The following is a 21,984-nucleotide window of genomic DNA, read 5'->3' as shown; positions in this document are numbered from 1 at the left end:
TATGTTGAACTGATCACACAAATAGGATCAATATATATGTTTCTTTATTTATGGCACAGTTAGGTAAGATGAACGTGTGAAGTACAGTATATTTGCATAGAGTGCATTTTTGGATTGAGGTGTAAAAACTTCCTCAGCTACATAAAGAATTTAGAAAACTTTACAGTGTGTGTGAAAGAAAAATGCCCAGCAGGCCTGGGAATAAAAACATCCAATAAACGTAAAGAACGCTTTTGTAAATTCAACTATTCATGTATTGTTATTCATTTATTTACAAAATAAATAAATGTCTTGCTTTATTTTGTAAATAAATGTATTCAAAAGAAATGAATTTATTTATTTACAAAATAAAAAGAATAAACATGTTAAGGTGAAAAATAAAAACACAAATCTATCTAATTGACTAAAAAAGAATAACTTGAAAACATAAATACTGAAGTTACATTTCAACAGTTAAGTCTTAACTGTTTCAAATGAGTTACCTGCAGCAGCATGTTTGCTATATTAAAAGCTGAATACCTCCCCCTGCTGAGTAAACATAGGAATTACCGGCACTGCTTTAGCAGATGCAGCATAGAGGTATCAAATGGCAGTGATCAACTACAAATACAAATCCATCAATAACATAAACGCATACAAATAAAACAGATACAAATGCAATGGGTTAGTCCAGTTGTATGAAGGTAAGTACAAAAATAGCAAATATTTTCCCAGCAAACTCTACAAGCCGTCCATGACACCTCCCACAGTTCAAGTGAATATTGAGACATCAGGAAAAAGAAATGTTTTGGTAACTCTCAGACATTTTCTGAGTTTGAAACCTTTGACATTATAGTTTTCCCTCAAAATAGCATGCTTTAAGATTTTCTTCCCAATGGCTCAATATTTTCCATCCTGTTTTTGGTTCGTACTGTACACTGCAAACTACAAACTACAAAAAAAAGTTACTATGATGCAACAAAAAAAACATACCACCAAAGCTTTCATAAAAAAAAAAAAAAACCTAAAAAAAAAACTAAAGGGTAAAAATAGGAATCTAAACAAAGTCAAACAGCAGATACTTCTGTCAGCTAGAGATTGCAGGGCTTCACGTCCTTCGTTTCAGCGTTCAGCTACCAGTGTAACAGAAGCCCTGTATGGAGCTCTGAGTCCAGTGTTTGCATTTTGTATCACAGTGTTGAGGAGTTTTTGTGGCGTGTGAGGGTTTGAGTGTTTTCCAGCATTCCATGAACTCTTGATAATTTGATGTCGTGGTCTTGTGAAGGTACTATCTGTTCCCGAAATGCAGAACTGATGTCATGGCTGTGAGAAAAGGGACTCCAGCTGTGATTTAATCCTTACATAATTAAGATTCCTTGTTATACTTTTTTGTTTTTTTTTTAGATCGGGGTAACACTGAGATCTTCGGACAGAGAAAAACCTGAGTCTCTGTCCCGCGTTGGTTTCTCAGCTTTGGTGTGTCTTCTCACGTCTTCGTGTCCGTAGCTGGCGTGACGCTTCAGCAGCAGCTTGGGCATACAGGAAGAGGAAGTGTGGAGGCCTAGCGCCAGTCCCAGGCTGGTTCCTGAGGAGACGCTGGGGGCAGAGCTGGTGTTGGTGATGGCTTCTGGATCTTTGGGCTTCACCAGAGGCAGGCTCTCTGCCTCGTAGCTTTGCTCATCATAGGCGTAGTTGACGTTGCCACAAGGAAAACTCTGCAGCTTAGCCAGGTCCATACCAGCTTTAGAGCTGCCACCAGTTGGCATCTTATGGGATGATGGGCTCATTGCAGCTTGAGCTTGGCAGGAAGGGGGTGGAGTTGAGGAGGTGCAGAAGCTTGAAGGGCTCTCACATCCAGTGTCACGGCTCTCTAAAGTCGGGCTGCAGGTCGGAGGAGCCTGCGTGTTAGAGCTGCTGGTAGATGAGCTTGAGAGCGGCATGGACTGAGTGTGAGAAAGTGTTTTCTTCCCCCCGAAGTTTTCCAAAACCCAGGAACCGTATGTGGGGTTCCACAGGTTCTTCGTCTTGTTCTTCAGCCTCTGGCTCCCTGAGGAGGAGCTGTTCCTGGAGCAGGGCTGGTGATGAGGAGGTTCAGGGTGGAGCCAGTGGCCTCCTGCACACGCGGCAGCGGCTGACAAACCTGGAGCGGGTACAGGTTCAGCCCAGGATGGCTCTAGAGCTTCACGACATGATGTTACTTCCTGGTGGACAGGTTGGGTTTTCTGGAGGAGGAGACGGGGTTTGGTGGGCTGTGGGGTAAGAGGGTTGGGACCCAGGCCTAGGGAGGAGAGACCAAGCTGGGAGGAATCCTGGGAAACAGTGTGGGACACCAGGAGAGGAGTGAGGCTGGAGGAGGTGTGGTCAGAGGGACGGATTATTAAACCACCATTGTCCTCAGAGTTGGGGCTGTACTCCACTGGCAGGGGGGTGTTGATCACGTCTGGGTCCTGAATTTAGAAGAAAAAGAAAAAAGGTGGAATAAGGGTGAAAAAATTAACAGTTTCAAAATGTATATTGCCTTAATGTGGATGTTGTGTATATACTGTACATCCATGAGTGGAAAAAAGCATACCTGAGAACAGTAGTTAATTCTCTCCAGGATAGAAGAAAAGTTAGGCCGGTGCTCGGGACAGTGCTGCCAACACTGAGTCATGATCCGATAGCTGCATTGTAACAGACACAAACTCATTATATCAACGCCATCTTTTCTCATCGCTCATACTTCAAGTTCAACAGATCAATGGTAGTAGAGAAAGCAGATGTGTGCAATTATTTCTAAAAGAGTATGATGTACAATAAGTTCTTATGTATGCAGAGGCAGTGCCACACTTTTTTGACTAGGGGAGCAAATTGGGCCACCCCTTGGATCTGCCCCTGTATGTCTAAGGTTTGCTATGCACTAGTTATTATCTTAGGTAAAGCTTTGATCTCCAAATAAAGTAAGAATTATCATAATTTTGAAAATGATTGTCATTCAATTTGATGCCACAAACAGAGAATCCGATGTGCAGCAGCACAACATTCTGTCTTGGTAGAAAACGTTTTAAAATCAGGGAACCTGAAACCTTGAACCTATCACATCAAAGCTCCGGTAAACACTCACACAGGCCCCGGGCAGCTCTTTGGAGGATCCATCCTGCCTCCACTCGTGACAAACTCCAGCACCTCTTGGTTGGTTTTGCAGGGATACGGCATGTAACCCAGAGAGAAGATCTCCCATAGCAGCACTCCAAATGACCTGCAGGGGGAGACACAGCTCAACGACTGAGTTTACTCAATCAAATTGATGACATATTGAACCTTCCCCTCTTTCATCTAAATCAGACTGAGCAAAGTCAATAACATATATTTTCTCCAAAGAAATCTTCAACCAGATGGAGATGTAATCACATATTGGCTGAAAGCCGTGACTGAATAAGAAAAAGCTTTTAACTCCTCTGCATCAAACTACAAACCTCCCGAGCTGCCTTTAGAGTGGTTTCTCTTTTCTATGCCATTTATTTCTGCTGCTGGGTCTCAAAATCCTAGCCAGCAGCAATTACTGTATTTTAAAAAGTAGTGTGCAGTCCAAATGTGTAACAGGACTGCCAGGAAGTTCATGTTTAAAATATTTATAGGCAGCAAATAAAATGTTTCTTTACTATATTACTTGTAGGAGATTATATCATTTTTTAGTTAAAAAAAACTAAACACCTTTTTGCTAAATTTGAGCATCCATTTCCTTGTAGCACTGTTACATCCTTCCTCCTGAGATGTCAAAACACATTTTGCATTTTCCCACAGAAATAGGGTTGTAGTAATTAAACAGAAAGCCACACAAACCAGAAGTCTTGATTGCCAAATTGTTCTCGCCCTCTGGAAAAGATTCCTCCAGAAAAAAAAACTTTGAAAAAAAAAAGAATTTGCCTCTTTGGAGTTTTATTATATTTCTGTGGTGAATTCTAGCGTATTCATGATCCCACCAACACGTTTGACTCGTTTTATGGAGGTATAAATACGCGGTATAAATCCAGTCTTCATATAAAAATGAATCCAGTCTTCATATAAAAATGTCTGATTTGTGACTCTAAACCTCAGACTTTTTCAAACTTAATCTGAAACAAATCTTTCTTCTTGTCTTCAAATGTAAACTTTGGATGGTGTTTGGTCTACTTTGCTAAATATCTTTCTTCTTTGGTCATTGTATAATTGGTTTGGGCCCCTCTTGTTGCCTGTAATGGCCCCAATATGCCAATGTTATTGAACTGTCATTTTGCACACGAGATCAGGGCGTTGTTTACAGAGTTCATGCTGCATCTTGAATACAGATGCTGTTCTGTCTTTAGAGATGTGAGCTCTTCACATTCTACTCTGTAGGTCTGTCTGATCAAGTTTTTTCTTTTATAAAATTGCTTTTGTTAAAAACCTCCTACCTTGTATTCAAATGATGTGAGAGGAGCTGCTCTGATACTTTTCACCACTCAAAACAACGACTTGGCTCTTTAGCTTCGTTTCATCACATGATTTTACATGTAAATCTGTTCACCAATTGTCAATACATCATCTGGTATGAGTTGTCTGTTTCCCAGATTTACACATGCACAATGTTTTTAGGGAAGTGTGAGTAATGAACTGTATGTGGTGTGGCAACTGCAAGTTAAGCATGGTATTCATTATTTTCTTAGACCTGCACTTTGTGTCAGTTCAAAGTCATTTCCCCTGTAATAAGAGGTCTAAAACCAAAAGTTTTTTTTTTCTTTTTTAGAATGAAAAACACTTTTGGACTTCTACTTTTAGGGCTCATCATGTATATATCATGAGTTCAGTATTCACACCATGTATCAGTCTTGCAGGTGAAGATTCCCTCCATGAAGGCCTCTGGTGGCATCCATTTAACTGGCAGCATCGCACGACCACCTTTCCTGTAATAGCTCGCTCTGGAGGAAAAGAAGAGAAATCTGATGTAGGAATGTCCATCTAGCATCATTTTTGAAGAAACACCACAAGGCTATGAACTTAGTAGGTAAATATGTTTGGTCCTCAAGTGTACTAGGCTATGTGCACTACTGGCGTGACGATGGAGATAAGGCATACAGACCTGTAAATATCACGCGCCATTCCAAAGTCTCCAATTTTGGCCACTCGGTCTGGTCCAGGGCAAGTAAGAAGGCAATTTCTAGCAGCTATGTCCCTGAAAAATACAAGATTTGTTATGAAATGTAATTACATTATTGCACTTATCTAACCGAAATCATTTAATCATTTCTCAAATAAAATTAAATAATCGTTATTAAAAAATAATAATCATGTGTCCCATGTACAGGAACTTTAGTCCTCAGAGCGGGAGGGCCAGGTTTGACCCAGCACTTTGTCGCATTTCATTCCCCTCCCTCTCATCCTGGTTCTTTACTACAGCCACTGTCCTCTCTAAAAAGAAGTCTTAGAAGCTCCAAAAATGAACCAAAAATAATAATAATCGCATTTTAAAAAAAAGGAGATTTTAAAACATATGGGTATATGCTGTACAGTGGAAGTTTTGGACAGAATTTACATAAGCGTAAAATGTGTGTGTCCTGCTGCAAACATCCTCTCATTCAGTGCTATGTAATATTTAGTCCACAATTATGACGTTTTTGTGATTACTCACATAAAAGCATACAACCTAGATATCATATTATATTCATTTGTATTTAAATCGCAGTAGAAGTATGTCGTAGATGTGAAACCTGTGTATGAAGTGGTTCTCCTCGAGGTAGCGACACCCAAAGGCGATGTCTCTGGCCATCCTCAGCAGCTCTCGCATGGTGAGACAAGAGGTCTGGCCCTGGAGACAGCAGAGCTCAGTTTAGTGAACCACACCAACACACCCTCCTCACACACACACACACACACACACACACACACACACATCACACCACACACATGTAAAGTGCACACATACAGCTCGTGGTCTGTTCTGTCTCAGGAAGCTCTTCATGTCTCCTCCAGTCATGAGCTCCAGCAGGATGAATCGTGGCAGGATGTTCAGACTGACGCCGATGCAGCGCACGATGTTGTCATGGCTGAACTTGCTGCATGTACAAACAGTGAGCATCACTTGAGTTAGCAGTGGCTTTATGTGCTTGCTATGTTTAACTTGGTAGACATCGAAAAAAGTGTCAATGTCACATGTAGTTTTATCCCTTCAGCAAACACACGACACAAAATGTAAAATGTATTTAGGAAATGTAAATTGTTTCCTGCTTTAATTTGCAAATGTAATAAAACACCACAAATCAATGAAAAAATCTTATCCTAACAACTTCTAGAAGCACCTCAGCCTTTGTTTGATCCATCCTTGTCTGCCTTTATATAACTGTATGTAACATCGCTGACTCTTTCTCTTTTTTTTTTGTTTACTCTGAAGCAAATGTATCCTTGACTTTTTGAATCGTACGGAATCCCACTCATCATAAATCAAGTAAAGACAAAGTGCACAGGGACAAAACTGTCAGCACAGATCATCAAAAAAGGGACCTGAGGATGTGTTTTTGGCCGACAGGTTCACGTAGTATCTTGGCTACTCGGGTAACGGTTATTACAATAGAAATATTTGGATAAATGAAAGGTCTAAAAGGGTAGCATGAGAAAGATGTTGTGCTCCCTTCAATCAACAGAGACAACCTGTGTGGCTTCAACGTGTTGCTCATAATCCTGCTCGGGTTTTCACTCAACCCAGAAGCGAACATATCGGCAGTGTGTGCATGCAAAGCGAGACTTCTGTACAGAAAACAAAAAGGTCTGATATAATTAGCTGAAGCAATGAGCTAATCATACTGAAGGCCAATACGTGTGCTTCAACATTATTTTATTGATTTGATTTATAGTGAGTGAAGTTTCTGGTTCCAGTCGCCATCTCCTCAAACTCACAGGAACATGTTTGGCCATAAAACAGAGCCAGCTGCTGCTGTGTATTTCACATTGACGTGTCAGATGAGCTTTTAGAGGGACGCATCGGGGGAATCAATGTGTGAACAATGTGTGATGTAGACAGCAAGAGAACAGCTGTTGGATGGTGCACCTCATAATCAGCGCCTCCATCAGGAAATCCATTTCATCCTGTTCGGAGCAGATTTCTGGAAGAGTCTGTGGAGCAGAAAGAGACAGGGAGGCAGTTAGAGGTGTGTGTGTGTGTGTGTGTGTGCGTGTAGGAGAGAGACCTAGCAGGACAGGAGAGACATCATTAGGCCTAATCAGCAGACCATTGAAAAGCGGGCCAACCCATGTGGAGCACACGCAGCTCTTTTTTTTCTTTTTTGATCCTGTGTAGTTTCAAGCCTAAATTATCTGAGGGCATTGCCTGAACATGTTCTCTTTTACAGCCATCTATAAATCTGTGCAGCCATTAGGGTTTAACATGACATCATTCGTCAAAAAAATCAAACCAGCTCATTACATTTTTTAACATTGTGTAGCAAGTAAAGCAAATAATCCTTCTCCTTACATAGTCATTACGAACGCTGTCTTTTTACAGCCTTCATTTGTGTGTGACCTTTTAAATGAAGAGGTCGAGGCAACACTGTGAGATGTTGCGGAGTTAATTATATATGATTAACATAACTCCCGGGGTGGAGCTACCATCTAACATTCAGCTACAGCTGACCTTTATTGCCACCTGCATGGGACTGTTATCAGCACTCATTCCCAGAACTTGTCCTTCATACACTTCACCAAAAGCGCCATGGCCAAGAGCTCTACAAAACACAAAAAAAAAATACATTGATTTAAGTACAAACATTAGCATGAAGGTGATCTGTTCGCTCGTCGAGAAATTGGCATCCGAGTACCTGAGAAGCGTAATGTTCTTGCGTGGTACTTCCTTCAGCTCATTGAGTGACGCGGCCTTCCCTGCAAAGCAATAGTTGGGGTTGTAGTCCGTCATGATGGTGGAGGAGCGGATCTTGCTCAGCTTGTACTCTGGACTCTGCAGACGTCCCCTCACTGCTAGCAGGTAGTTCTTCCTGCGGTACCACACTAAAGACAAAAACAAGACAGAGACGGGTTTGTAGAACTTAAACAGCTAAGAATGCTTTTAAAACTCATTACCCTTACTGGACCCCACACTTGCATACAAGTTGTAGAAGCAACCTCCAGACTATTTGCTAACTGTAAGAGCAGTTACACAAGGAGGGGTCAAGCCGCATCAACTTTGCAGCAGTAGGAAACTGTTGTAAGAAAACCACACTGATCTGATCACCCATCAATTCAAAATCCAAACCAAACGTTTTTTTATTTTCAGTTTCAACTTGGAGCCTTACTAAAGTGAGTAACTGAGTGACATCATCAATTTATAAGACTTTGCACAGCTCATGCTGGAGTTGCAAAAGCCTTTTTTGATGAATGTAGAAGAATCTCCCAAGACCAGTATTCACATGTAGATGCTGGATATCAGTGGAGTTCTCCTTTAAGAAGACAAGTCCTTCCACTCACAAACGTTATATATTTGCAGGATTCATGTGGGATGTCCTCTCCTTGGTTACTGCTCCTAGTCTGTCTGTGCCAGTGAGTTTTGGACTCACCCGCCGTGGAGGCAGCCCACATCCCCGATGCAGGTTGGTAGTCTGCCAGGGAGGGGGGTGTTGCGTGCAGGTAAGAGGTGCCGTCGAGCCATCGCCCGGTGCAGGTGCTAGTGACTCAGAGGGGGGGGGAATTGGAGCGGGAGTAGGTTGAGGAGAAGTAAGAGGAAGGGGAGGAGACGATGGGGTGCCCAGGGAACAGACTACCTCCCTGCATGGGGGAAATCTCAGGTGAAGAGACACCGTTAGCCTGAAGCTTGTGTGTTGGTGTGAACAAATACGTAAGAGCAGAAAAGTCATGTTTTTGTTTTAGTATTTGATTTATTCACTTCTAAATTCACACATTTACACACAATGCAGTTAGTGCAGAAGTCAGACTGAGTAGATCAATAATTTTTCATAAAAAAAAATAATAATAAAGTTTTCCCGATTATGTTGTGTGTAGAAGTCAGTTTAGTTTGCACTTTGTCTGGTAATTACATGAGTACAGTATCATGCAGTTTCCCTTGACGGCTGTTTGAAACAATCATCTCATCTGCAATTAATATCTGTTTGATTATACTCCGTTTGCACAAAGTGAATATGTATGACACCGTGTATCTGAAGAAAATTACATACCGACCTTTTAACCTCACCTGCACTTTAATGCACAAGCTTTGCTCCATAGTATAAAATATTAACATTTTTGCATCTTTCCCTAAACAACTCACCTCCTAATAAAAACAGTAATCGCCCTTAACTGTTTTGATCATCTGCATCATCAAGAGGAAGAATTGTTTTTTCTCTGATGTTCATTATCTTAATATTATTATTTTTGCACACAAACCAATAGTTTTCAAACTACAAGTGATTCACAAATTGAATTTACATCAAAATAATAACAATCTAATATGAGGGTCTATAACTATCATCTTGTAATCAACTGGGTAGGAGGTAATCTGCCTGTTTTATTTGAACCTTTGTAATACTGAAGTATTGGGCAATTAAAAACACAAGCTTATGATCTCTTAGTTCTTAAAGGTTCACCAGTGAAGATGTGTATGTTTTCTTTCTGGTGGTCCATTAAGAATATGACAGTCATCCTCATGAGACTATGAATGTGCTCTGCATATGAAATCGGGAGATATTTTGATGCACAGTCTATCACCAAATTAAACCTCAAAAAGGGTCCAAAATAAAAAGTGAGTGGTCGTCAGGATGTGACATTTTTCTGATCTGCTGATTCGCTTTCATTTCCTGTGTTCCTGTAATACAGAAAATGTTGTGATACTGTACAATGCAGCTCCATACAAACTGTCTTCTCAGGCCATCAGATATTTCTAAGGTTGGCAAGAAAACTGACATTCCTTAGCTCAGCTCCAATGAGAAATATGAGATATTGCTCATTTAATACCCTTTACTTATTTTTAATTCTCACTTTTCATGCTTGAGGTTAACTGCATTTATCACTTAACTCAAAACCAAAATTGCTTTTTTTTGTAATGCCTCGCTCTCATTCCAGACAGAGCTCACGTGCTGATTTCTCCAGAGACCCCTACACAAAGTATAGATTCAGGAAAAACTGACTGTGGGAAAGAGAGAGCCAGTCTTCAAGAGTGAGCTCCACTTATTATTCTGCACTCTCAGTGAGGTGATGGAGAGGACACGAGAGTCTCTGCTTTACTTCAACACCCTGAACAGCTCTTGATGGAGAATTAAGGGGTCGACCAAACTGTCACGATTCCCTTCCTAAGTACCTACAGCAGGCGGTTGTCAAAAAGACGACAGATGTGCAAAAAAAAAAAACGTTAATTGCGAATAATCCCTCACTTTCCTTTATGGTTGAAGCGTATGTTGTTCTTAACACTGCAATTAAACTCTATTTATAGTGTTATATGGCGCCAGTTATTGAGTAAAGATTTAGTAAATTAGTCAACAATAAAAAATATATTCTGAGCCATGTGAACACCAATGCAACATGAATATCATTAGATAATGCTATATTAATTGTTCATATTACATACTAGTTTTTCGTCTTTTGTCTTTTTGCCTCAGAGTAGTAAAATTAAAAATACAAAAATTATTATAATAATATACTATTAATTCCCTAGTTATTCCTATACGGAGAAGTCGACCTGTGCAAGAATCATGAGTGATCAAAAAATGATCAAAGAGATCTCTAGTTATGTCTTCATCCCAAAACAGATGCCCAACTTCTCGTCAGTACCACATCACAGTGCTGCCTGTGAGTCCTGGTACTCAATGCCCGAGGGTTAAAAAAAACAACAACTTGTTGCCACTGTGCAATTCCCAAAGTAACTGAAAGCTTTTTTTTTTTTTTGTCACTCTCCTCTATTTTCCCATGATGTTCAAATCTGTATGTCTACATTTTGAGCCACTCAATCTTAACGCTTGACATTTTACTGTCATCAAATCTCACTCATCAGTGCACATCTCCAACTGAGAGGAACTTCTTGGTTAAATGTCAAACCTCTGTTCCTGCCTTTAATAGCCCAAAATGTATTTGATGTCAAAGTCACACGCGGAAATCCAGATAGTACATCTCTACTGTTTAAGTGTCTGTTGGAATAATAGGTTTGCATTAAATACAGTATAAAATAATGTGATATTTAACCGCAATCAAACTCATTATCTCACTTTAAAACTTCAGCTAAATACTCTTTGCCCCCCAAAGACAGTCATGAATGTACAGTATTCACCTGCTACCAAAAGGAGAGCTGAAATAAGTGCTTGTAATTTAAGTGTCCGTTTGTGCTCGCTTCCTTTTGTTTTACCAACATATCACCCAGAGCCATACCTCTCTGCAGCTCTTTTTGTAATCTGGCTCCCAGCCAGAGAAGGGCTTTGGAACCAAAAGTTATCAAAGGTGTTCCTTTTTTTCTGTAGTCAGTAACATCTGGAAGAATCTGTCTGTGCAGCTTGTGCTCACAGCCGGTTGAAGGTGGAGGGCACAGACTGCACACAGAACTGGAAACATCTCTTACTTAGGATGACGCCGGCGCAGATCAGAGCGATTCCGCTCGCTATGGTGGAGGCCACGACTGCCAAGATCAAAGACGAGGACAATTGGCCCTGTGGAGCCAAGCCTTGGGAACCTGCTGAGAGTAGACAACAAGAGAGCAGACTTAAAAACAGCCTGTAGGATATTTACTTTGTCTGCTTGGTTGGGGAAGGAATCAGAGGAGCTGAACTGTTTCACATGATTACGTACCCACTGTGCGGGTGCATGTAACATTGTCGCTGGCCAGGACTTCGTCATCTTCACAGAGGCACAAGACGAGGTGGGTGTCTTCATCCCGTTTACAGCTCTGTGTCTGACAGTGGCTGCAGTTCAGCTGCACCTTGATCTCACACTCGCCGTGACTCTCCATGGCTGGAGAAACAACGTGAACACATTTCAACAAAAGGATGCAACAAAGCATTGGACTCAAACTACTTGACAGAGAGGGAGGTCACCCTTAGATGGTGATATTTCACACACAGAGTGATGCTTTGTTTTTGTTTTTATGACATTAATGACATGTCTTTGCAACATGTTCCGTCACTGTGCCTGCAACCATCATTTCAACTTTTAATCAAAAACTAAAGGGGAAAGAACAGTGCTCCAGATGTATGAAGGGTGTATGTGGTATTAAAAAAAAGATGTAAGCAGAGTAATAAAATAGTTCTATAACACATTTATGTATCATTATTTATTAACTGAACATTTATCGGTGACATAAACAGTGTTCCTTTGTTTCTTGATTGATATTTATGAATAAGGCTTGTGCCATGTGAGTAATATATTAAAGCTCATCATCTCCTTAAAGGCCAGAAGATGATTTAACAAGATTACAGACAAAAAAACAAACATATTTTTCTCAAAATTAAATTATTACCACTTAATTTAATCTCTTTGTTTGCATCTTGCTTTGAATGTCTTTTTGAACACTGCAGATGCAGTCCTTGTGTTGGATATTGATGAGGGGCAGCGCACACAACAGCAGCAGCAGCAGCAGCAGCAGCAGCAACAACAGCCTCTTTCACATGCGAATGAAGGACTGTCTGTCCGAGGGCAACAGGCTACATGAGGCTTTAAATTAGTCGACTGCCTTCCTGTTCCTCCCATTGCATAATGAGAATCAGATGGTTGGTAGTCTCAAGAAAATAGGAGGGGAAAAAAACCATGTCCACACATATGAATGTGCAAGAGTGTAGGCCCAAAGGGGTGAGGCAGATAACTCTGCACAAATAGGTACAAACCCACACCCAAACACACACACACACACAGGTAAACTCTGAGGTATTGGCTGGATCAATTGCTTGGAGAGCTAAGTGCACAGAAAGCCAAGAGCTCAGGATTTAATCTTTACACCAGCAGTGACTCTTTGCTCTGGGATCAAGCATGTCGAGTGTTATTTGTTCCCGTAAAGACTATAAGCTGTGATGCAACTTCGTGTTACATAACCTTTAATGAAATACAGAAAGATTAAAAAAAAAACAATGACATCTGAGTTCATAGCCTGTGATTCCCCAGCATGTCTGTTTAATAGAGTAGAAATAACACGCATCATGTCACACCATTTCTTGTCCAAGTAATTTCTTCACTTAAGATTTTTATTTTTCATCAGTGTTTCTTTTCATTTGTGATTTTTTTAAATCATTTTTTTGCATTTCATTTATAGTGAGGTAGCCTTTAGCAGAAGATCCACAATGCGACCGCCCATCTTTAGCTGCACTCATTCAAAACAGCCTCTTTTGGTGCGACAAAACAGCCCTCACCATATAATAGCCTTCATTGGTTATTCAATTCTACTTTACAAGTAACCCTGGACTCTACTTCATTCTTTTTCTTACATATCTAGTTTTGAAAGTAAACTCTGTGTGAGGATTCTTATCAACTATTTCCAAGCTTTTCCAGAGATTTCATCGGCATGTCCAGGATTTCTTTAGTAAATGTTTTCTCTTTCCTCGACTTGTCTCTATTATTTTTTACTCTGGTGTAGTCCACCTTGATTTTACTCTAGTTTCTAGCTTGACAAAGAAAAACATCAAGTCAAGTTGAAGTAACTTATGACACTAAAACATTGTACCTACTCTCCTCTTTATTTTTCTGTCCTCCTCTATTTTCTATTCTGCACGCTTTGTGAATAAGCATCACTGACTTCAGTCCACCTTGATGTGATGAGCTGCGTCAGTCTCACCTGCCAGAGGCTGAAGGAAAATCTCTCCTGTTGGATGAATAAACGAGATTCCATTCTGGCCGTCAGCCGTGATCTCATCTGTCACCGCAGCGTCACCTCCTGTCAAAGGAAAATGATGCTGTGATCACTCCATTCAGACAGCTTTATGAATTATGTCAAAACCATTTAAAAATCTGTTTATAGATGTCAGTTTGTCGCCATTTTTTCCCTCTTGAAATTATGTAATTCCTGTAAAGTGTCAACTGTAGACAGCCGCCACACAAGCATTTATTAAGCAGAAGTCACATAAACACTTTAAGAAAGTGAAATCATCGTGTCACACACATGATGATTGTAAAGCAGTAGCTAGGATAGCTGAGAGATTAATGTCACCTCTGTAACCTCCTCCACCCCCTCCTGCTGTGCAAGCTCCACCTCCACCTCCAAATCCCCCATAGGTGGACCAGCTGAGTTTGGACAGGGCAAGGGGACACGATGACCCCCCCTCAGCACCCTCCACCAGAGACTTTCCTGCCCTCAGGTTAGCACTGGGACTGTCCTTCCAGCCTCCTCCTCCACCTTCAGGAAACACAAAACATACACAAAGTTAAAAACTTTGATATTACACATATTAGTGTGTGTGTATGTGTGTGTGTGGGGGGGAGGTTATAGCTTATAAAAACAGAAACACAATGCCGCTAAACTCTATTGGTTTGTTGTCAAATATGAACCTGCAGGGACAACTTTAAAAATACTTCACTACAAGTCTTGGCTTTTCAAAATGTTAGGGGAATGTGAAGTTGAGCATTGAATTAAAATGAGGTTGAAATTGATGCACAGCCACAGATAAGCTTTTCAAGGATGCAATTGTGTTTTAATTTTGTTATATCTTCACTTCCTGGAAATCACTGCACCTTAAAAGCTTCATGCTACGTGATTTTCATGCAAATTCCTGTCATAAAGTTATATTTTGAGTATCAGTAATGTCAGTTTGGGATCCAGACGGCTTGATTTAAACATGCCTAGCATAGATCTTCCTGGTACGGGGGAGTGGGACACAATTGCAGATCCAATTATCTTAAAGTTATCCCAGAGGTATAACCACTAAAATCAGTGATTAAATAGTTACAAGCAAAACAAATAGGCTCCCTGAGATAAGGAGAAACAAAAACACAGCTACTGAGCAGCTGACAAGAAACTAAATTAAACACCAAAGAAACTCTCCACAGATGAGACACAAAGACCACCAGGCCCGCGTTTACAAAGAAACACAAAAAGGATGGGTCAGAAATACCCAGCACCAATCAAAACAAGGGTGGCAGTAGCTCAGTCTGTCGGGACCAGGTTGGGAGAGTTGCCAGTTCAAGAACCGACGCAGACCAAGTAAGGAAATTGGTCTGGTAGCTGGAGAGGTGCCAGTTCACTTCCTGAGCACTGTCCAGGTGCCCTTGAGCAAGGCACTTTTTAATGCTCTGTATATTTCCCTGATTAAAGACCCTTTACATAAATATAAAATAAATACACATATGTTGGCAACAGCCAGCTGGTTGTTTTCTGAGAAGTATTTTCACATTTTGTAATTGTTGCTGGAGTGTATGTTTAAGTTAAGTGTATAAGTTAAAGAGTCAAGTCTGTATGTTTGAGTTTCATTGACCTTTAATTCTCCAGAGCCACAAAGGACATTACACAACTTTATTTTTTTTTAAAGGCTGATTAGTTCATCTCATGACTCGTAAAGTGATGTGAAAGTGTAACGTCTGAGGAGTTTCCTCTACTGTCAAATGTGTTAAATGTCTGATCAGCTGTTTTCATGGTGTTTTAAAAGACAGGGGCTGACCATGAGCAGTCATCTCTGCAGTAAGAGCTGCGGCTCTCCTCAGCTCTTACTGGAGGCTGTAAATCTGACAGAGCACTTTGAATTAGCTGCAGAGTCATACAGCAGGAGAGAGCTGATGGACTTGTTGTTCAGACACCAAATCAAGCCCAACCCTGTGTGTTAGGACCTATCACGAAGTCTCAGCAAGGAGACATGTTTCAAGGAAAGAGTTCAGTCTCGTTGAGACTAAATTAGAAGAGGTGCCAAAACCTCCACTGGGAGAAAACAGCCAATTATGCTGTCCACTGCTTTTTGGTAGTGATTCTTTTGTTTGTTCACCAGCAGTTGGTGGGGAGACCTGTGAGGGTCAGTCATTCAGTTTCCTTGGAAAAGAGGTTTCTGCTGTTGCCTTGAGCTTAGCACTTAACACCCACAGCCACGCTCAACAGGTGTTTCATTGACATTTCTTTATATTCACACTTTGGAACTGAAATATCGCCCTTTTCTACCGTGAAAAAATATAGAGAGGACATGTTGAATCACCACCGATTTAAAGCAGGGAGCAGATCAAAGCAGCTTCCAAATATATCATATAGGTATGTCCAGAATGAGTTCTTAATGTTTGACAGTTCTTTAACTATCACCAGAAGTTCTCATTTGATGGCTGAGTGATCTGTTTCAGAAATTCCAGACCCAGCTCAACATCAAGCCACACAAATATGCACGCACAAACTCATCCTGTACCCAGAGCTACATTTTCCTCACTCAGATCTGTAACAGTATCTAAAACAGTCCCATGCAGGGTTTGGTACAATGAGCTGATAGATGTTCTTTGTTGAGTTGCTGTTGGTTAAAGGAGATTAAGAAAGTTCAAGCAGCAAAGAGAAACTGCTCTGCCGTGGATGCCTTTCTTTAAAGGAAAAAAAGAGAAATGAAATATGATGCAGAATGATCCCATTTTCCACAGGTCAAAGACATCCCGCTGTGTGAGAGCAAGTATGCGTGCAAACCCATGACACTGCGAGCGTTTGAACAGACAGATCGTCTTGTTTTTTTAGCCAGCATGTCTCTATGGCCTCTTAGAAAAAATGAAAAGCATGCTCTCAATCACATATAAGCTCGATGTCACTGAAGGCTACATGCATTTCAGCAACTGAGTAGAAAAAAAGGAGCTTGTTGTTGACAAAGACATTTGACATCTTTGTAGTCAAACACTTGAGTCTGCAGCCAAACCTTAGTGCTACCCATAACCTTAGTGCTTAGTGCTAATACCAACACAGTGTTTCCCATAGGTTTACAGCTTTTTAATAAAAATGGTAGGGGAAACACTGCAACATATGTCAATGTCATACATTTATAAAACAAACACTGTGCTGTCAGGTTTCATTTGTGGGGGGGTTTCTCATTCATCCTCATACCAAATTATATCAGCAAAATACGAACTGATCGAGAAGTTTTGAATCATTCTGTAATTACAATGTGACCTTAGGGTTTCCTTTCCTTTTTCACGTGATTTCTACTGTTCTCAAAAAGCAAGTCTCCAACTCGTCACATACAAAAATGTACACACGAGTATGTTTTTATCCATGTAAAAGGTGTATTTTTATGAAAGTTTAAGATTCTTGCTCATGACATTGGCATAATTCTGGGGGGGAAAAGCCCTTTAAAGGTTCTCAACAAAACACTTACTCCAAATGACTAAAACAACATTTTCAACCGTCACTGTAAATACTTTTTGATTAAAGAACTAATAAAACAACTCCTGTCATTTATTCAGATTAATGTGAGCTCTAAATCCGTTCAGCTTTACATTGTGTCAGGGTAGAAGCAGTAACCTCAAAGACAGATTTCTGTCCTTGAACAGAACAAATTCTACCTGCAGCACCAGTTCGACCGCTCGTACTGGGAGCTATGGTGCTGTTTTCATACTGCTCCAGTGGAATCTGGTCAGAACTGGACTCTGGGTCTTCCATATATGCATTTCCTCCTCCGCCAGCAGCAATCAGCAAAGGAACCAGCTCCCCTCCCTCCATCTGAAAGACAGCATCGCTGTTAATCCTTCTCATGAAATCAATTACAGATGGGAGAGCAGAATAGAAATAAGAAACAATCATTTGAATTGTTCTTTTGTTATGATACACTTCCCAACCTTTAGATGTTGTCTTATCTACATTTCAAACCACCCTGCTCAATCGTTGATATGTCAACAAACATTTATACGACTCGCATTATGTGCACTTACTCCCCACGAGGTAACAAACAAACAGAAAGGGAAAACAATTCTGAAACTACACAAAATATCTTCAATCACCTTAAAGATGTAGGTTGCTCCTCCTCCTCCACCTCCTCCACCCGCCCACTCTGCACCAGCCTCTTCACTGAGGTTGTCTTCAATCACAGACGACTCTCCCAGGCAGATTTTCTGGGTTAGGGGATTTCTCTACCACAAGACAGGGAGAGGGAAATTCAACTTCAGAAGTGTGCATCAGAAAAGAATGAACCCAGCAGGCAAGATTTCTTTAAATCAAGGTCACACTTTTGACTCCCTGGTAAAAGGTTACCCAGAGGGATTAACACACACATCCTTAAGAGTCTGTCCTTGCTCTCACCCTACTCACCCCTGGGCACGCATCCTCTCCCTGGTGGCCCACTAGGATGTAAAGAACATCTCCCTTCTCCAGAGGAAAGATGGCGGATATGAAAACCCCGTGGTTGCGTTTGTTGTGGTTTTTGGCTCCTTTCCCTCCTGCAGCCCCGTAGGCAGAGATCCTGAAGGGAAAGTGTTGCACCACAGGAGAATTGAATACTGTGATTAAAAGATATTACTTTTTCGCTCAGGCCTCACAGTTTATATCGTGCTATATAAATACACCAGAGCAAATGGCTGAAGGCTTCTGTCATACACGCAGCCACAGCCACAGCCACATGTGGTTTTAAGTTTCCTCTTCGAAAACAGACGTTCTCTGATGGTGTTGGCATGAAGTGCAGCTGTGTGTAATTTAGCTCGACACCCTGTAAATCCATTGTCACTTTTCTGCAGCCTTCTTCTTATGTCATCCGTTAGCGTGATAATAAGGTCCCATGACTGGCTGTGCAAAGACAATCAAATTGCTGGAAGTTTTGATCTTGCAAAACAACAATCAATTGGCAGAATAATTCGGCCCCCAGAGCACGCACTCATGCCTCTTCATTTCCCCCCTCTGTAGAAACAACAGTATGAATACATGTAGAGGAATATTATCTGTTTTATGAGCTCCTAGAAATACTGTGGATAACATTCAGAATAACATTCAAAGCGTGAAAAAAAAAACAGTACAACTCCATCTATCAAAATAACGCTGGTAACTGGAATAACTCTTTCAAATCAAATAAGCTCATTATATTCTCTTTGACGTGTGGCCGATGTTAAATTGATTATGTTTAATCATTGTTATATCATTAATCCCCTGTGCACTGTAGTGTTTCCTCAGTAAGGACTTAAAAAAACGCACATTTTTGTGGTAACTCTTCTCAGCTGTGAATATTTTTGCTTGTGCGTATTCATCCGTCAGGAGAGTTTATCTGGTATCGCTATAAATAAACTACAGTGATCAAAGTATTTGTAATCAAGGATCATGTTGACCAGAGCTACAGGACGGCTGCTTCACTGACTAATGTCATTAGTTTAAAGCCATATACCTTTATTTTTTTGGGATCAAGTATGGCAGTTAAAATATACAGAATGTCACCAGATTTCGACCTGCACGAATATCTGACCAGTTGGCTCCCACCTTAAAGATGATCACTTACAGGTATCTGTTGGTCGCAGGCACCCTCCATATCTGGACGCCTTTCAGAGAGCCTTCCTTTCCCACAGTGACACTGACGTTTTTGTTCCTGTAGGTGCTGTCACACTGGGCCTGGGTCGGACCGCGGGGACCGCTGGCCCCGCATGAGTTAAACCACCACGTCATCAAAGAAACCTCTGGAGCAATCAAGACAGAGAAAGTGGAACACATTCATGAGTTATTTGGAGATACTGTATATCATGTTTTGGGGGGGAAATTAGACGTGAAGAAAGTGTGTTTGACCTGGATTCAATTTTAAACAATGGAAACGAAAGCATACATGTAGCCAAGCATCTAGTTGAGTAACTGTAACTTGCAATAAAGCCCTGGTATAGATGAATGCAGGATACATTAAAGATTCTGGTCAGCTGCATATATAAGTTAAAGAGTCAAGTATTAGCTATCGTAGAGGGCACAAACCACCACCTGTTACGCAAATTCTGTATGCTGAACGGATTAGAAGGGATTAAAGAGACGAGGTACACTTCAACCTATCCAAGGAGACAACTGGACTTACCTGAGGCTGAAGGCTCTGGAAGAGGGCTTAAAAAATCCTCAAAGTCCTCCATGGTAAAGAGAGAGTTGAGATCTGAGGAGAGGGAAGAAGTCCAGGTTGAGAAAGGGACAGAGAAAAGGAGTCACTGGTATCACTGAAGCATGACATCTTTATGCCACACAAATTAATGGGGGAAGAAAACAGTTCCAACGAAAGGTTACCACGGTTTCCTCACACTAATTCTTCAGCAGGAACACATGAGTGTATGAATCCCTCAGTCCTCTTCATCCGCTATGTCGCATGCAGACGTCCTGAATGTTGCATGCTTCGTCGCTCCACTTGTTGTTTTTGTAAATGTTTAACAGCAGAGTGTTATTTGCACTTCTCTCAAACCAAAATGTTGTGACCACTACACTGTCCTCCACACGGGTCTTCCGTGAAACAAATACAGAATCAATGACCTTGCGCAAGCAATGAGAGCCTCCCTGGTCTTGGTTCACCACAGGAGCCTCTCCAGTGTGAAACAATGGCAGAACAGAGCGATCATAAATGTGATACAGGGAGAAATATTAGCCAAAGTTTTATTTTACTAAAAAAGTTCCAGGGTCCTGTACTGATCATGGTAGCGATAAGAAAATGTGTTGCACAACTGGAGCTGAGCAACACATGAGTTTTAAACAAATATATAGAAGAATGCTTCACTTGGATCACACTCAAACAAAAACAGACATATTCCTTTAATCCAAGAGCGGAACTTCAATCTGACAGAGTATTAATTCTGGTACCATTCAAAGTAATACAATCCATCCAAGAGCATTCAAAGAGGGCAGAAACAATATTTTTCCTTTTTCAAGGTTGTCTGAAAGAATGACCAAACGCTAAACCAACGTTGACTCAGGAATGTTGGCGCACATTTTGCGGTACAGCGTTTACAGAAAAAGCATACATTGTTGGTTATCCTTCTTCAAACACTCACACATTGAAACTGCGCATTAAAGAATTGCTTTCGAGCCTGCACAGCTCAGAGCTAAAGACAGCAGTCGACAGTCTGAACAGTGAAGTTCCTGTACTCCTCTGCTCTCCTATTTTTTACTCAGCATCAGTTAGATTTCATAAAGTAAAGGGTTTATTTCAAAAGGAATTAGGAGAGAAACTGGATACTGCCGCTCAGACAGATGTATTATCCTTTGGGGGCATCATTAGCTTTTAAGTCTTAAAAGCCATAAAGGAAGCCGACGTGACATTTGCATCTAGTGGTCTCTGTGGCCACAAGTGCTCTGCAGGAGTGTTCTTGCAAACGATCAAAAGTTATGCTTTGATTTCGTGTCTCTGACCAAAACAAATTTTTTGTATATCTGAGATTAACAGACAAACTGATTGATTTTCTTCCTCATGGATAATTACAAAGCTGGTTTTTGAATCACTGAATGTATGTTTTTGTTTACAACCATGGTGTTTTGCTTGCAGTCTTCTTCTTTATTGCCTTTGTTTACACACAACTTAATGCTAGCTGTTCGGTTACTGTCGAAAGTATTCATTGATAGTATGAAAACTACAGTGCACCTTTGTTAAAGCAGGCTGCTCCAATGGCAATGTCATCAAGAGCGACATCAGCGTTAGAACCTTCCCCCCACACAGCTGTCACCTTCACGTGGAACCTGCAGCACAAGCACATACCATATAGATGTATTGGGAGATTTTCAATTTTTGTCTTTAAACGAAAAGCAACAGCAATTCAATTCCAATATGTGTACAAAAACAGCTTGTAGTAAAGAAGTAGCCTCATTTAGCAAATGACAGCCATTTCTGCTTTCTATATGTACCCATAATGAAGACCAGTCAGCTGCAGGGCGACGTCTTCCCAGTCATCCGTCCACTGACCATTTTTCTCCCAGACAAGTGGTGCGGTGGAGGTCCCATTCTTCTCTATTGCCACCACCAACGAACCGTTAAAGTCCCCGTACAGGTACAAAGAAAATCGCACCTGCACAGAAAATTGGCAAATAAGGACTAAGCGTACGTATTCACATTGTAATTGTCTCTGTCTAAATAACTGACCTGACATGCAGCGGGAGACACTGGAGGAGGAAAAGGGGAGCTCTGAATGGACGCTTCTCGAAGAGGATTACTTTCTCTTACCTGCAGAAACAGAAAGTGCCCTGGGGGCCAC

At 41.0% G+C, this 21,984-nt stretch overlaps 1 protein-coding gene across 4 annotated transcripts in view; it reads right to left on the bottom strand.

Moving 5' to 3' along the window:
* Positions 1-26: 26 nt before the first annotated feature.
* Positions 27-21,984, bottom strand: part of ltk (leukocyte receptor tyrosine kinase) — a 51,319-nt gene continuing 29,361 nt past the window's right edge. The window contains exons 8-29 of one of the 4 annotated variants that reach the window (XM_065966408.1): positions 21,873-21,973; positions 21,638-21,798; positions 21,378-21,472; positions 19,836-19,907; positions 19,281-19,455; positions 18,101-18,260; positions 17,803-17,931; positions 17,368-17,524; positions 14,069-14,254; positions 13,697-13,795; positions 11,725-11,886; positions 11,498-11,611; positions 7,785-7,971; positions 7,601-7,691; positions 7,019-7,083; positions 5,900-6,029; positions 5,685-5,782; positions 5,057-5,149; positions 4,794-4,895; positions 3,083-3,217; positions 2,552-2,642; positions 27-2,426 (exon numbers count right to left, since the gene is read on the bottom strand). In XM_065966408.1, coding sequence (XP_065822480.1) covers positions 1,380-2,426; positions 2,552-2,642; positions 3,083-3,217; positions 4,794-4,895; positions 5,057-5,149; positions 5,685-5,782; positions 5,900-6,029; positions 7,019-7,083; positions 7,601-7,691; positions 7,785-7,971; positions 11,498-11,611; positions 11,725-11,886; positions 13,697-13,795; positions 14,069-14,254; positions 17,368-17,524; positions 17,803-17,931; positions 18,101-18,260; positions 19,281-19,455; positions 19,836-19,907; positions 21,378-21,472; positions 21,638-21,798; positions 21,873-21,973 — 3,650 coding nt within the window. In that variant the 3' untranslated portion in view covers positions 27-1,379. The remainder of the gene's footprint in view (positions 2,427-2,551; positions 2,643-3,082; positions 3,218-4,793; positions 4,896-5,056; positions 5,150-5,684; positions 5,783-5,899; positions 6,030-7,018; positions 7,084-7,600; positions 7,692-7,784; positions 7,972-11,497; positions 11,612-11,724; positions 11,887-13,696; positions 13,796-14,068; positions 14,255-17,367; positions 17,525-17,802; positions 17,932-18,100; positions 18,261-19,280; positions 19,456-19,835; positions 19,908-21,377; positions 21,473-21,637; positions 21,799-21,872; positions 21,974-21,984) is intronic. The other 3 variants (XM_065966409.1, XM_065966410.1, XM_065966411.1) reach the window with 3 other exon arrangements.

The sequence above is a fragment of the Labrus bergylta genome, chromosome 18, assembly GCF_963930695.1.
Source record: "Labrus bergylta chromosome 18, fLabBer1.1, whole genome shotgun sequence".
Lineage (NCBI taxonomy): Eukaryota > Metazoa > Chordata > Actinopteri > Labriformes > Labridae > Labrus > Labrus bergylta.
Note: the sequence above shows the minus strand (reverse complement) of the source record. Positions and strands in the feature narration are given on the sequence as shown.